The sequence below is a fragment of the Sinocyclocheilus rhinocerous genome, unplaced genomic scaffold, assembly GCF_001515625.1.
Source record: "Sinocyclocheilus rhinocerous isolate Xijiao unplaced genomic scaffold, SAMN03320098_v1.1 scaffold1283, whole genome shotgun sequence".
In the NCBI taxonomy this organism is placed as follows: Eukaryota; Metazoa; Chordata; class Actinopteri; order Cypriniformes; family Cyprinidae; genus Sinocyclocheilus; species Sinocyclocheilus rhinocerous.
The window spans coordinates 226,456-240,410 of NW_015642522.1; the positions used below are offsets into that span (position 1 = coordinate 226,456).

The 13,955-nt window shown below is 36.8% G+C and overlaps 1 protein-coding gene across 2 annotated transcripts in view; it reads left to right on the top strand.

Annotated features, from left to right (window-relative positions):
* The first annotated feature begins 5,346 nt into the window (after positions 1 to 5,346).
* hyal2b (hyaluronidase 2b) overlaps positions 5,347 to 13,955 on the top strand; it is a 16,820-nt gene continuing 8,211 nt past the window's right edge. Inside the window, exons 1-2 of one of the 2 annotated variants that reach the window (XM_016572985.1) lie at positions 5,347 to 5,503; positions 9,974 to 10,961. In XM_016572985.1, the coding sequence (XP_016428471.1) occupies positions 9,981 to 10,961 (981 nt within the window). In that variant the 5' untranslated portion in view covers positions 5,347 to 5,503; positions 9,974 to 9,980. Of the gene's footprint in view, positions 5,504 to 9,008; positions 9,245 to 9,973; positions 10,962 to 13,955 lie in introns of those variants that run through there. The other variant, XM_016572984.1, reaches the window with a different exon arrangement.

Consider the following 13,955-nt stretch of genomic DNA (forward strand, 5'->3'; position numbering starts at 1 on the left):
GGATGGTTGAGGCTCTGACTGACACAGTGCTGCCAGACACTGTGAGAAGCCCCGCCCCCCCTCACTTTTGTGGCAGTCTTTATTTATTACAGTTGAAATGATCAGATGGCATTAAAGAAAATACCACGTATAAATGCACATCAAACTGTGTTTGTCTCAATGTAATTCAATAGTAAAACAGAATATTAAGTGGAAATGTATGTGAACCAGATTCTGTCCATGTGGATTTGAGTGGAAAAGGGCTATTATATAAAAAAATTGTTGAATTGATATATCACTATATTCATTGTCTAAAAATGTTTATGAATTATTCCTACTATTGAGTATTCCATAAAATGTGATGCATAGGAAGTGACATAATTTGGACCCTTTTGCAGCATGACTTAAAAGTAAGTTAATTTATTAATTCCGTTGCCATGGGTTGATTTTCCCAAGTGGGATAACGGTTTGAAATATTGCATAAATTGCATTTGACAGAAATGCTTGTATTGAAACATTTTGTATTCTACCTATGATAAAACTTTCACGGCCTTTTACATGAACTGTTCCCTCCTGGTGGAATGACCTGCCCAACTCAATCCAAGCAGCTTACATCAAACTGTGTTTGTCTCAATGTAATTCAATAGTAAAACAGAATATTAAGTGGAAATGTATGTGAACCAGATTCTGTCCATGTGGATTTGAGTGGAAAAGGGCTATTATATAAAAAAATTGTTGAATTGATATATCACTATATTCATTGTCTAAAAATGTTTATGAATTATTCCTACTATTGAGTATTCCATAAAATGTGATGCATAGGAAGTGACATAATTTGGACCCTTTTGCAGCATGACTTAAAAGTAAGTTAATTTATTAATTCCATTTATCTTATTTCTTCTTAACTCGTATTATTGACTGCAGTTGTGTGGATTATTGTGATGTCTATTGTTTCTACTTATTTTCTTTTTATTTATTATAAATAATGACCTAACACTAGCATTATCTATTCTTTTTCTGTTCTATTGACTTGTTTTGTTTTTATTTAAAAATGACCCTCTAACACTAGCATGCCCTATTCTTTTTCTATTCTTTCTACTTGTTTTCTTTTTATTTATTATAAAAACAAAATAAGCAAACAAACAAGAAAAAACCTAGCTACGTATACTGTTAGGTGAAGCCCCGCCCACGAACCCCACCCCCTACTGTCCTCTTTTTGGAAAACTAAAATATGGTCACCCTACCTTAAGTATTAAACTTAGTGGTGTAAGTGTTTTACAGCATTTGTGCTACAAACATTATTGATTTATCATTTTGGTAGGTGAAAACATCATGGAGTATGCCAACCGGTTCTGACGAAAAAACGCAAGTATTTTATGAATTTCATACAAATTTGTACAATGTGATTCACAGGAAAATATACAATTTGTAATAAAAATCAAGCATGAAGATGCACCCATTAACTCAACCCGCAATGGTGCATAAGCAAGTCATACGAAAACGTATGAATGAACTCAAACGAATTTGCCAGAATTCGCTAGTATTTCATTCGGATTACTAGACATCTCTCGCTAAATTATGCTTGTAACATAGCAATGCCACGTTACAACAGTGTAGTACACTAATATTTTAAGTCTCCATCTTTGCATACTGCTTTTGTTTTAGGGGATGAAAATGGTCTACTGTATCCCACAATGCAATGCGCTTGTTTTGTCCTCGGAAAGGTTATTAACTTTGAGTCATTGTTTACTATAAATAAAGACCTTTTCACACAAAATTGGATTTAACATTCAAATTAACTTTAAAAGATATTTATTTCAAAAATGAAACCTAGACATGGCTCACTGAATTGGCCCATGTTCACAACAGCATACTACCATACTATTTCTCCATTATATAGTATGTTGTTGTTGCATACTACTATTTGAAGCTTTTTTCAATGCATATTGCATACTATTTAGAAAAATAGTAAGTATAGTACACTTTATATAGTATGATAATAATATATTACTTTAAAAACTGGATGTTTGAAATGTTTACCATTACATATCGCACACCAGTGTTACTTCAGGATCACTGAGATGCTATTATAGGTTTTATTAATGGTTTGAATTAGTTATAATTTGTATATTCCATTTTCATTTTAATTTTTGTTGACGTTTTAGTAATTTTGTTTTTTGTCATTTTTTTAAATGTCTATAACAATACCCAATGTCCCAATACTTTTGGCAAGTCATTGGTGTTTGGTGATGAGTTTTTGGCTTAAGGTCTGCATTTAAAGTCACACCTGGGGCCTGTTCCATAAAACAAGTTTACCAAATAAGCCAGGCTTATTTCAGTAAGTCTGACTTATTTTGAACCAAATCAACTGGCAATAAATCAGACTAACTGAAATAAACCTAGCTTATTTGGTAAACTTGTTTTATGAAACAGGCCCCAGAGGTGTTCAGCTGGGATTAGGACTTGGCTTTCTGCAGAGCAGTCAAGTTCTTCCACACTGACTCAATCAATCATTTCTTTCTGAACCTTGCCTTATACACAGAGGCATTGTCATGTTAGAATAGAAAAGGGTCCTGTCCAAACGGTTGCTATAAAATTAGAAGCACACAATTCCCTAGAATATCATTATATGCTTAAACATTAAGATTTGTACTCATGGAAATGACTAAAGTAGTCAAACCTGTTCATTAGAAGGGGATGTCACAATACTTTTGGCAATATAGTGTAGTTTATATTAATTTTATTTCAGTTATTTTAGCACATCAAGAAATGTTGCTTTGTCAACTATCTGAAATAAAATATATTTAAAAAGTTAGTTTTTTTTATGGTTTAGTTAACTATAATAACCCTGCTGTACACTGTTTCAGATATTATTTTGAATCGTTTGCAGAATGCAATACTCTAGTATTTCATTCGGAACACAGCTGTTGCGAGTGTGCGCAGGGCTGATCCATCAACGCGAACTGGTCCTCTACTTAATCGTTTTCAGATGATTCTCAATAGTTGAAACCTCAGGCTCATTAGGCAACAGCGTTCATGTATCTCAAATATTTAGCCATGCGAGCCGGAATAATCCAAACTCTCAGTTGTGCCGTAAATGTTCCTTAAGCCTATAAATTTTGCTTTATGGTAAATTTGTAACATAGAAAATAAACATCCCCCAAATGCCTCTTTTTTTCATAATGGGATTGTTTAGAAAGATTCATGCAGCCCTTTTCAATGACGTGTCCTTGGGTGCCGTGAACGTTCTCCAGGCACTGACGCACAGCAGCCTGATTCTTGCTGTGCCAGGCGTTCATGTCTTGCTGGTGGTAGTGACCTTCCTTCCCTTCCGAACAGTGACTGTCCTGACCAACAGAGTCACGGGCCCTGGGAGAGGAACAGGGGAAAATATGTGTACTCCTCCTGTTCACTGACACAGGAAACAAGTCAGTGAAAGTGTATGTGACTTAGGAGTAGTGGGAGTGGTGGGTAGTAGATCTACTCATTCTTAGGCTATCCAAGATGTAGATGAGTTTGTTTGTTCATGGGAACAGATTTGGAGAAATGTAGGATTACATCACTTGCTCACCAATAGATCCTCTGCAGTGAATGGGTGCCGTCAGAATGAGAGTCCAAACAGCTGATAAAAACATCACAATAATCTATAAGTAATCCAGTCCATCAATTACCATCCTCTGAAAAGCTGCGTGTTTCTAAGAAACAAATCCATCATTAAGGCGTTTTTAACTTCAGTCTGTTGCCAGCTAAAATACGAGTCCCCTATCTATAATATTGCTCACTCAAAACTATATCTAGAAGTGTTTATGTTCACATACTTGCCTTGGGTTTATTTTAGTTAAGTTGACTGAAACATATCCTTTCCTTTCGTGAAGCAGAAAAGGAGTTATTTAGCCGAGTGTTCAGGCTGCTCTTCTCCATACTAAAATAGGACAATAAATATTTGGAATGAATACATATAAATTGTAATATTAATAATAAATGTTCATTAACATTCTAATAATATTACAAAAATATTATAATATTAGTTAAAATATGAATAATAATCATTTGTGCACTATTCCTTTAAGGAACTCAAAAAGACCAATGCTTTTTATGTGTCCGTTTCTGTCAGAACAGCATCAGCATGTGTGCTTATAATCAGATTTCAGTGTTTTCCTATCCATTTTTCAATAAAGCTCCATGTTATTGCTGAGCTCAAGGGTTTTAAGGATTCAGTCTCTCTTGTTTTTGACTTCCAGGTCTCTGTTCTTTGCTTTCTCTGCAAAACCCCCCGAAAGCCGCTCCTGAGTCAGCAGAGAAGAGGAAACCAGAGTAAGGGATGGAGAGCAGTCAGCTGTGTTTACTGGCTTCGTCAAACACGATGATCGCTTCGCTCAGACATAGGTCAGTTATCGATCTTCTGATTAGCGAAGACAGAGCTGATTGATTTTTACTCGGGGATTCATCACTCTAAACAAGCCTTTCAGACTCCACTGACGTCACTGTTTAAACCATGAGCCAAAATTTGTTTTGGAGTTTTTGTGCTATGGACATGAATTATAATTCAAATTGTGTGGCTTGTCAGGTTTTTTTTTCTTAACTTTCAATTTTCCCAGCAGCTTTTTACTGACCTGGGCACCCTAATAACCACATAGCAATCAATGGAGATGTTACAGATGTAACAATCTTTGTATGGTATTTATGGGAAAATCTTTTGCCCTCACGCAAAATTCTTGATTGCGTAGATTACTATTGAAATGACTGGATTTAGCCTGTGAAAATTCAATGAACAATGGTAAATATGATTTCACTTTAAATCCTTTTATTTTTTGATACACTAGTGATACAATAGTGGTCTTGGGCATATAATATACTGACACCTACTGGTGTGGATGCATGAAATCTTTGTCATATGATCTCCATGAGGGACTCCCACTAAAAATAAATCAGCTTTTTTTAACCTTTATCACACTTTTATCCACATAAAGTGCATTGAAGGCACATATTTTATCAGTATTTATATCCCCTGGGAATGAAATTCATGACCTTAAGTGTTGCTAGTGCCATGTTCTACTATATATTTTTTAAGTACTATTCATTTCTTTAGCTATAAAACTTTTTAATTAACATTCTCGTCGCCTCTATCTCTGCCACCATCTCTAGTTTCATTACTTTCGCAATGATTTATTAGTTTATTATACCTTAAGTTCTGCACAGAGGTGGGAGTCTTCTACATCACCCTGGCAACCAGAACTGGGATCTGCATGGGGTCTCCCGCAGGGGCTGATCTGAGATCAGACTAAACCACTCAATCATGGTTAGATCAAAAGTCTGGCCGGGCTCCCGGGTCTGCTGACGGGTGGGTGAGATGGGCAGGAATGTGTAGGAGGTACAGGGGTGTGGTCTCTCCCAGATCAAAACTGTGGGTCTCTCTTAAATCAGCTGTGCATTCAGTGACAGGCGAGCTGAAGCAGGTGTACATCTACATATAGAGACAACTGAGGACGTCTGTCTGCTGGGAGAGAGATAAACTTTCAGCACGGTGAGTAGAAACTTTCATTTGAAGTGGCATAAGAAAGAAAGTGTTAATTTGAGTGTTAAGTTTTCTGAAGAAAAATGTTAAATATTAATTATGTTGCGTTTTAAGCTACCTTTAAAAATATAACAAATACAGTGTACCATAGTAATATGGACAATATGGAAAAAACATGGTATGTGTACAAATATATAAAAGTTTTTAATTCTGTCATCATTTACTCACCATGATGTCTTTTCAAACAAATATGATTGTCTTTTTTCATTGAATGCAAAAGGAGAAGTTCAGTAGATTGTCCAAGCTGCACTTTTCCTTACAATTAAAGGAAATGGGGACTGGAGTTTTCGAGGTTTGAAAAAAAAATACTATAGGACTAAAAGTAGTCTGTATGGCTCGTGCTTTACATTACAAGTCTTTTGAGGACATATGATAGTTTTGCGTGAGAAAAAAAACAAAATTTAAGTCACTTTCATGTTTCCCTTCGCCATCGCTGTGAAATCCCGTTACAAGTCTTTTGAGGACATATGATAGTTTTGCGTGAGAAAAAAAAAAAATTTAAGTCACTTTCATGTTTCCCTTCGCCATCGCTGTGAAATCCCGAATGTGCTTGGGTATTTTTCCAACATTTTGCGCAAAGTTTAACGTCAATGACAGTAAAGCTATCACATGGCTTCAAAAGACTTGAAATATAGTGCACAGTTGCATGGACTACTTTTTATGTCGTTTTTAGACCTCAACATCTCCAGTGCCTATTCAATTTCATTGTATACTATAGAAAATATTGTCCAATTCAATTTTTGAGTGAACTGACCAGAGTTATTTTAGTACTATACTATTGTAGTATTTATTAATATTTAGGATTTTTCATTTTCATTTTATTTAAAGTTAGCAATTTTGTGTTTTGGTCATTTTAATTCGTTTCATTTAAAAAAATATTTTTATTTAGTTAATAATTTTTAATTTAGTTTTAGTCATTTTAGCTAAGCAAAATGTAAAATTTTGCTTTCTCAACTAACTTGAATAAAAATACATTTTTAATATGATATTTATTTCTTTTAACATTTAATTTCTTTTTAAATTCATTTAAATATTTTTTCCGCATTTTTTATTTTTAGTTTTAATTAACGATAAAAACAGTGGCTGTGACACTTCCGAAGATGTGAGAGAAAGAATTTGAACATTAAGGAACAAACACCTGTCAAAGTCAGATGGAGAGTTTTTTCATGTTTTTACCTCACGTAATTAGACATTAGTGGTGAAAATCACTCGCAGCTGTACGATCTGTCCTCTGTTTATAAGAGGCTGTAAGGGTCTGTGTTGGCTCTTACAGTCCTTTATTAGTACAAGATGTGTTTTAGTATTGAGGTATTCCGCCCGGAGCGGGGACTCGTCCGGAATGTCTGCCTCCTGCTGCGGACAGAAGCAAACATACAAACTGCATTCGTCATTTGAGGGAGAAATGCACTCGTACTACTCACCAAAGCATATTTTCAGTTCTAGATGAAGTATCGAAACTATCTTGATTCCAGCTGTGACGTTTTCATGACATCTGCCCTTCAAAGGCAACATCAAACGTGACCCCTTTGGCCTGCAGCTGTGGGTGGTTTTCCTTCTGTCTGCCCCTTTCACTTTTCCACTAATGTAGACCTCAAAACTCCTATAGCACTGACCGCAACATGTCATTACACCCATCTTCACTGTAACACATGGAAACGAGGTCTTTCCTGGAGGCCTTTATGTTCTGTAGGCGTCCTACAGGGATTCATAGTTTGAGGCTGAATGAGCTTTTGTTCTTGAAACATTAGCAAACATTAGCAACCGTAAAGAGCAAGTGGGTTAATCGGTTACTCATGGTGAAATGTGTTTGCGTGCAGAGGATGGTGAGATATTGTGAGTGGGTTCATTCACAAATATGTCATCAGTTTCAGGTGAGTCAGCATACAGATGGTCCCAATGCCACAGGAAACCGCTCTTCCCTGCAGTCAGCTGACTTCCTGTCTGTCAAAGGTTGATGCCAGTTCCGCCAACACTATGTTGCGTAATGTAATTTTTGGCTTATTTTGCAGTTTTAATGTACTGTTTTAAAAGTTAATGTTATTAATCTATGCTCTAAAACGTTTGTAGTTACTTTTAAAGCTAACTGACTCAGCTGTATTTAAGATTTTCCAGAGTAGTCTAATAAAATCAATTAAGTTTATGATAATGTAATTCAAAAAGTACCATGGTATTACCAATTCCTGTTCAGAAACATGGTATTAACGTGATACACGTCTTTAAAAAAAACATAGTAGGCTACTATAATGGTACCGTGTTCAAAGACAACAGTAATATTAGGCTAACGTTACCTCAGTACTTTTTGCTAGTCAGTCTTTAGTCATGCTGTAGTTTTACCCTCATAATGTGGAAAATAATAAAGAGAGCAAAGGAAGGAAAAGACAGAAAAGAGAGAATTTCATTCTCCGAATGATTTCGGAATGAAATGTGATATGTGTTTAATGGCTCTGGACTCCTGCAGGTCTCTCAGCTCGGTTCAGTCAGTTACTCATGGTGAAATGTGTTTGCGTGCAGAGGATGGTGAGATATTGTGAGGTGCTAAGTTTGTCACATCCACGTGTGTGTATGTTCATTCACAAATATGTCATCAGTTTCAGGTGAGTCAGCATACAGATGGTCCCAATGCCACAGGAAACCGCTCTTCCCTGCAGTCAGCTGACTTCCTGTCTGTCAAAGGTTGATGCCAGTTCCGCCAACACTATGTTGCGTAATGTAATTTTTGGCTTATTTTGCAGTTTTAATGTACTGTTTTAAAAGTTAATGTTATTAATCTATGCTCTAAAACGTTTGTAGTTACTTTTAAAGCTAACTGACTCAGCTGTATTTAAGATTTTCCAGAGTAGTCTAATAAAATCAATTAAGTTTATGATAATGTAATTCAAAAAGTACCATGGTATTACCAATTCCTGTTCAGAAACATGGTATTAACGTGATACACGTCTTTAAAAAAAACATAGTAGGCTACTATAATGGTACCGTGTTCAAAGACAACAGTAATATTAGGCTAACGTTACCTCAGTACTTTTTGCTAGTCAGTCTTTAGTCATGCTGTAGTTTTACCCTCATAATGTGGAAAATAATAAAGAGAGCAAAGGAAGGAAAAGACAGAAAAGAGAGAATTTCATTCTCCGAATGATTTCGGAATGAAATGTGATATGTGTTTAATGGCTCTGGACTCCTGCAGGTCTCTCAGCTCGGTTCAGTACAAACGCTTCTTCATCCCCAGCGGAGAAATTCGGACTAAACCAACTCTCCATGTAGGGGGGACAGGGGGCATGTTTAAGAGAACTACTGCTTGTACACCCAAAGTAACGACTTCAGCACTTTATATAGACTTAATCGGTAATATTATATGGTGTTAGTTACATCGAGTGGGCTCAAAATTTAATGTTACAGAATATATACAAACTCGCACCCCTCTATCCACAACTACATTTATCAATCTGAGGGCCGTAATCCTCACATATTTCGTCTCTGATCCAGATGAGCCAGCTGGGCACCACCGCTACTCACTGAACGCGAACGGGGCGTTTCAAAGACGAGGAAACAATGATAATAGATTGTTTTGAAATAGCGATCGCGACTTTATAGTTATGAGGTGTTGGCATCCGCTGGATGTATGGGTGGAGGCTACGTGGTAGTTTATGAGTGATCGGACCGGTGTGCTGGACGGGTTCAGTCTGATCTATACAGGTCTGTGTTTCCTCTAACAGATTACAGTTAGTTTGTGTACTGTTCCCAGAATGTGAAGCGGAAGCGGTTTTGTAACGTACAACACTGAACGATGATCCGAATCGTATGTTTGAAACAAAGTTTAAAAGTTCTGTGGAATGTTCAAAATATGAGTGCTTATTGTTTGTTTTATTTTGTTCTATTTCGAATGCCAGAACTGCGTTCTAATAATACTAAGGGCATGGGTTCGATTCCCAGCGATCACATACATGTACTGTAAAAAAATATTTTAGAAGCATTTGACAAAAGTTTGGTCAATGCCTGAATGTAAATGTTCTCATTTATTTGTGTAAGTATGTTGATAATGTTACAATGAATAAATTATGGCTATTTTAATGCTTGCAGAGGATGTCATTATGCAAGTGGTTGTTTGTATTAATAGTCATATTTCCTTCCTTCCTTCAAAAGTTCCTTCCAAACTTTTTTACTTTTAAACTTGTAACTCAGCTGGTAGAGCATGGTTCTAACAACGCCAAGGTCATAGGTTCGGTTCTCATGAAATGTGTTCTTTAAATATACAGTGAATTTTTATCATGAAATTGTGCAAAATTCATAATTGTATTTGTTATGTATAATGTACCAATGAACCAACTGCACATTAAACAATGTTTTAGCATGCTTTAGAACACTCAAAGTGAGTTTGAAATTGTATTAATTGAAAGTAATTGTAGTGGTTTGCTGTATTCTTAGGTCTGAAATGAGAAACATCACTGGTCTCTTTGGGGCGACCCGACCTCAGTGGGTCTCCTGGCTGCGACTCTTGTTTTTGATGCTCTTTTGGACCTGTTTAAAAGCACAGCAGTTAAAAAACACTAGATGGCCACTGTATTCCGGCAAGCCGTTGCTGTTGGCCTGGAACGCCCCTACTGAAGACTGTAGACCTCGACATGACGTCACCTTCCAGTTGGGTCAATTCCAAATAGTGGCGTCACCAAACGAGGGCTTCACCAAGCAAAATCTCACTATCTTCTATCAGGACCGTTTGGGTTTGTACCCGTATTTTGAGCCAGATGGCACTCCAGTCAACGGCGGCCTACCGCAGGTCGCCAGTCTCACGCAACACCTAGAACGGATGCCGGAAGGGCTCAAGAAGTACATCAAGGACCCGACAGTGAAAGGTCTTGCTGTGATCGACTGGGAAGAGTGGCGGCCCCTCTGGATACGTAACTGGGGCACTAAAGACATTTACCGTGATCGTTCGCGACGGTTAGTTGCTGAGAAACACCCAACTTGGCCTCAAGATCAGGTGGCCAAAGTGGCCCAGCAAGAGTTCGAGCTTTCTGCACGCAAGTTCATGTTGGAGACGCTTCGATCGGCCAAGAGCTTACGGCCCCATCAGCTTTGGGGTTTCTACCTCTTTCCTGATTGTTACAATCACAATTACAAAAATAAAAGCTACACGGGACACTGTCCGGACCTGGAGGTGAAAAGGAACAACGAACTGCAGTGGCTGTGGACGGAGAGTACAGCTCTGTATCCTTCCATATACATGGCAAAAGTGCTGAAGGACCAACTGGCTGGACGCCAGTTCGTACGGAACCGGGTCAAGGAGGGCATGAGGTTGGCGTCTGTTGGGAACGGGTCAGCCAGGCCTGTGTTTATCTACACGCGGCCTACTTACCAAAACAATCCTCCAACTTCTAACGGCAACCCTCCTGAACTCCTGCTGCTGACAGAGGTGAGATTTTCGTAAGATGACGCTTGGTGTGGCAGTTTTTGATTTTCCTCAAAGAGTGGAAACATGGGCACTTGTTTGTTAAAGTTGACCTGAACTATAAGTAGTCGTGCACAACATATTGGTATCATGTTAGTTATCGGGCAGTACTAGAGTTTTTGTTTTTAATTTATCGATATCGGGTGATAATGGATATTAATGGTTGCTTATGGTTATTTGCTCTATTTTTACATTTAGATTACCTTTTACTTTATCTGATGCTCACTGAAAGTTATTCTTTAAAAAAATATTTATTAATTTAATCATGCTGGTGAATGTAATATTTAGCAGATCTCCAAATGAATATCCATTTTTATCCTTTATACTATATAATTGTGAAGACTAAACTTGTGGCATTTAAAATAATGGATTTTAATTTTCAGTTCATTTATTTTATTTCAGATAAAATAGTTTGGAATTGGAATTATTGGTTATTTTTCGGTTATGGTCCGTAACTTGAAAATAATTATCTGCCAGAATATAAGTATCTGCCAGAAATTTTATATTTGTCACATGTATATACCATTTGTGACCCTGGACCACAAAGCCAGTCTTAAGTCGCTGGGGTATATTTGTAGCAATAGCCAACAATACACCGTTTGGGTCAAAATTATCGATTTTTCTTTTATGCCAAAAATCATTAGGATATTAAGTAAAGATTATGTTCCATGAAGATATTTAGTAAATTTCCTACCGTGAATATATCAAGACTTAATTTTTGATTAGTAATATGCATTGCTAAGGACTTCATTTGGAAAACTTTAAAGGCGATTTTCTCAATATTTAGATTTTTTTTTGCACCCTCAGATTCCAGATTTTCAAATAGTTGTATCTCAGCCAAATATTGTCCTATCCTAACAAACCATACATCAATGGAAAGCTTATTTATTCATCTTATTTATTTATGAATCAATTTGAAAAATTGACCCTTTATTAAATCTATCATACACTTTTTTTATGGTTTTTAAAATGTAGGATTATTTGTAATTAAAGAAAAAACATTTAAAATAAATACTTTGCCTCTTTTAGTACCTTTTCTTTGTTGTTAAATTATTAAATAATAAGCATGAAACACAATACTAATTAAAAAAAATATTACTCTAACAGTTCGTAGTTCGGGAAGAAGGAGGCGGGAACGTTTAAACAAAACTTTAATAATAAAATAAACACAAAATAGCGCAACAGCCCCTCACGGATGACTGCCGCGCACAAACAAAACCAAAACAACATAAATCCAGGCCTGGTCCTCTCTCGTCCTTCACTGTCGTCACTCCTCCTTTTATCCTTCCGGAGCTCCTCTGTGGGACTCAAGACCGGTGAGTGGCGCAGGTGTCGCTCATTATAATTTACGCCACCGGCCTCGCTCTCGGCCCCGGACCACTCGTCACAATGTTGATGTTCCTGAATGATACATGCAAACGTTCCCACGGCTCTCGGCCCCGCCCCACTCGTCACAATTACATTCTACAAGTAAGTTCAACATTAAAACGTAATGTACGGTATGAAAAAATTATATTCATTTTGAGATTTGCATTTACATTTTACAGTGTAAAATTATAAGATTATATTATACAGTGTTAAATTATGAGATTACATTTTACAGAGTTAAATTATAAATGTTTTAAAATATAAAGTGGTTAAAAATTAAATATCTAATTAAAACGTTTCTAATTTTGGCCGATAACCAATATGGCCAACCGATATACAGATATATTGTGTAGCCTTACTAAAATCTAGGGCTGGGACAATAAATCGATCCATCGTGAATTGAGAAATGATTCTGCATCGATTCTGAGATTTTCCGAAGGCATCGCGATTCTCTCTTGAATCGATTCTGAGATACATTTAAACACTTACATTACTCAGCCGTACGCACAAGAGCTCTTCTTCGTGAACATTTGAGTGTGCGGTTAAAAACTAGCCTAGAGCGCCATCTGCTGTTAAAAACTAAGCTCCGAATCGATTCCAGAGAGAATCCCGATGCATTCCGAAAATCTCAGAATCGATCCACGAATCGTGATGCATCGATTTATTGTCCCAGCCCTACTAAAATCACTCATAAAATCTAGTCAATATTCATTTTGTTGACATTTTAATCTAAAGGGACACTTTTTGTAGGTTCCTGAGGCGAGTAACCCGAGATCAGTCTTTGCAGAATTCAAATGTACAACCTTTTGGACACCAGCCCAGATCTTTATCCACAAAAAAATACCAGAGGCAGGTCCTGCAGAGGCAAAACTCAGAACTTGAGCTACATTTGTCCAGCTGAACCGATCTTTGTGATGGTCTGTTGGCTTCTGCGACTGTTTGAAGGAAGTTCAGATGTTCTTGAGGTGTTTGTATTTCAGGACTGCTGTGTCATGGTGTGTTTTTCCTGGCGTTGAGCAATGTTCCCAATGGGATGTAGGTGCAGAGAATATAAATAGACTGATATATGTTGTGGCATGTCCTAAATATAGCAATCACACATGTAGAATCTTCTCAGCTTTCTGGAGACAAAGACTCATCTGTGTTTTCTCATTGAGTCTCGTTGGCTCTGTAGAGCAAATACCACAATGCCAGCAAAAGCTCGGATGACATGTTAGGCCCTGAGGATTACTGGACAGGCGTCTGATGATGTTTACCAACACACATTCGAAACAAACCCAGTTCTTAACGAGCAGAGCCGTTAAAGCTCAGTATCCAGGCTAACTCAGTCCAAACCTGACACTACTAAATATGGGAAATATGATTATTTCTTAATCAGTGTTGTCAATTGAGAAGTAATTATAATAAAAAAATATATATAAATATATATATATAAAATATGTGACCATGGACCACAAAACCAGTCATTAAAGATTTTTAATTGAGATTTAATAGGCCTACATCATCTGAAAGCTGAATAAATAAGCTTTCCATTGATGTATGGTTTGTTAGGATAGGACAATATTTGGCGAAATATAAAAAAAAATATAC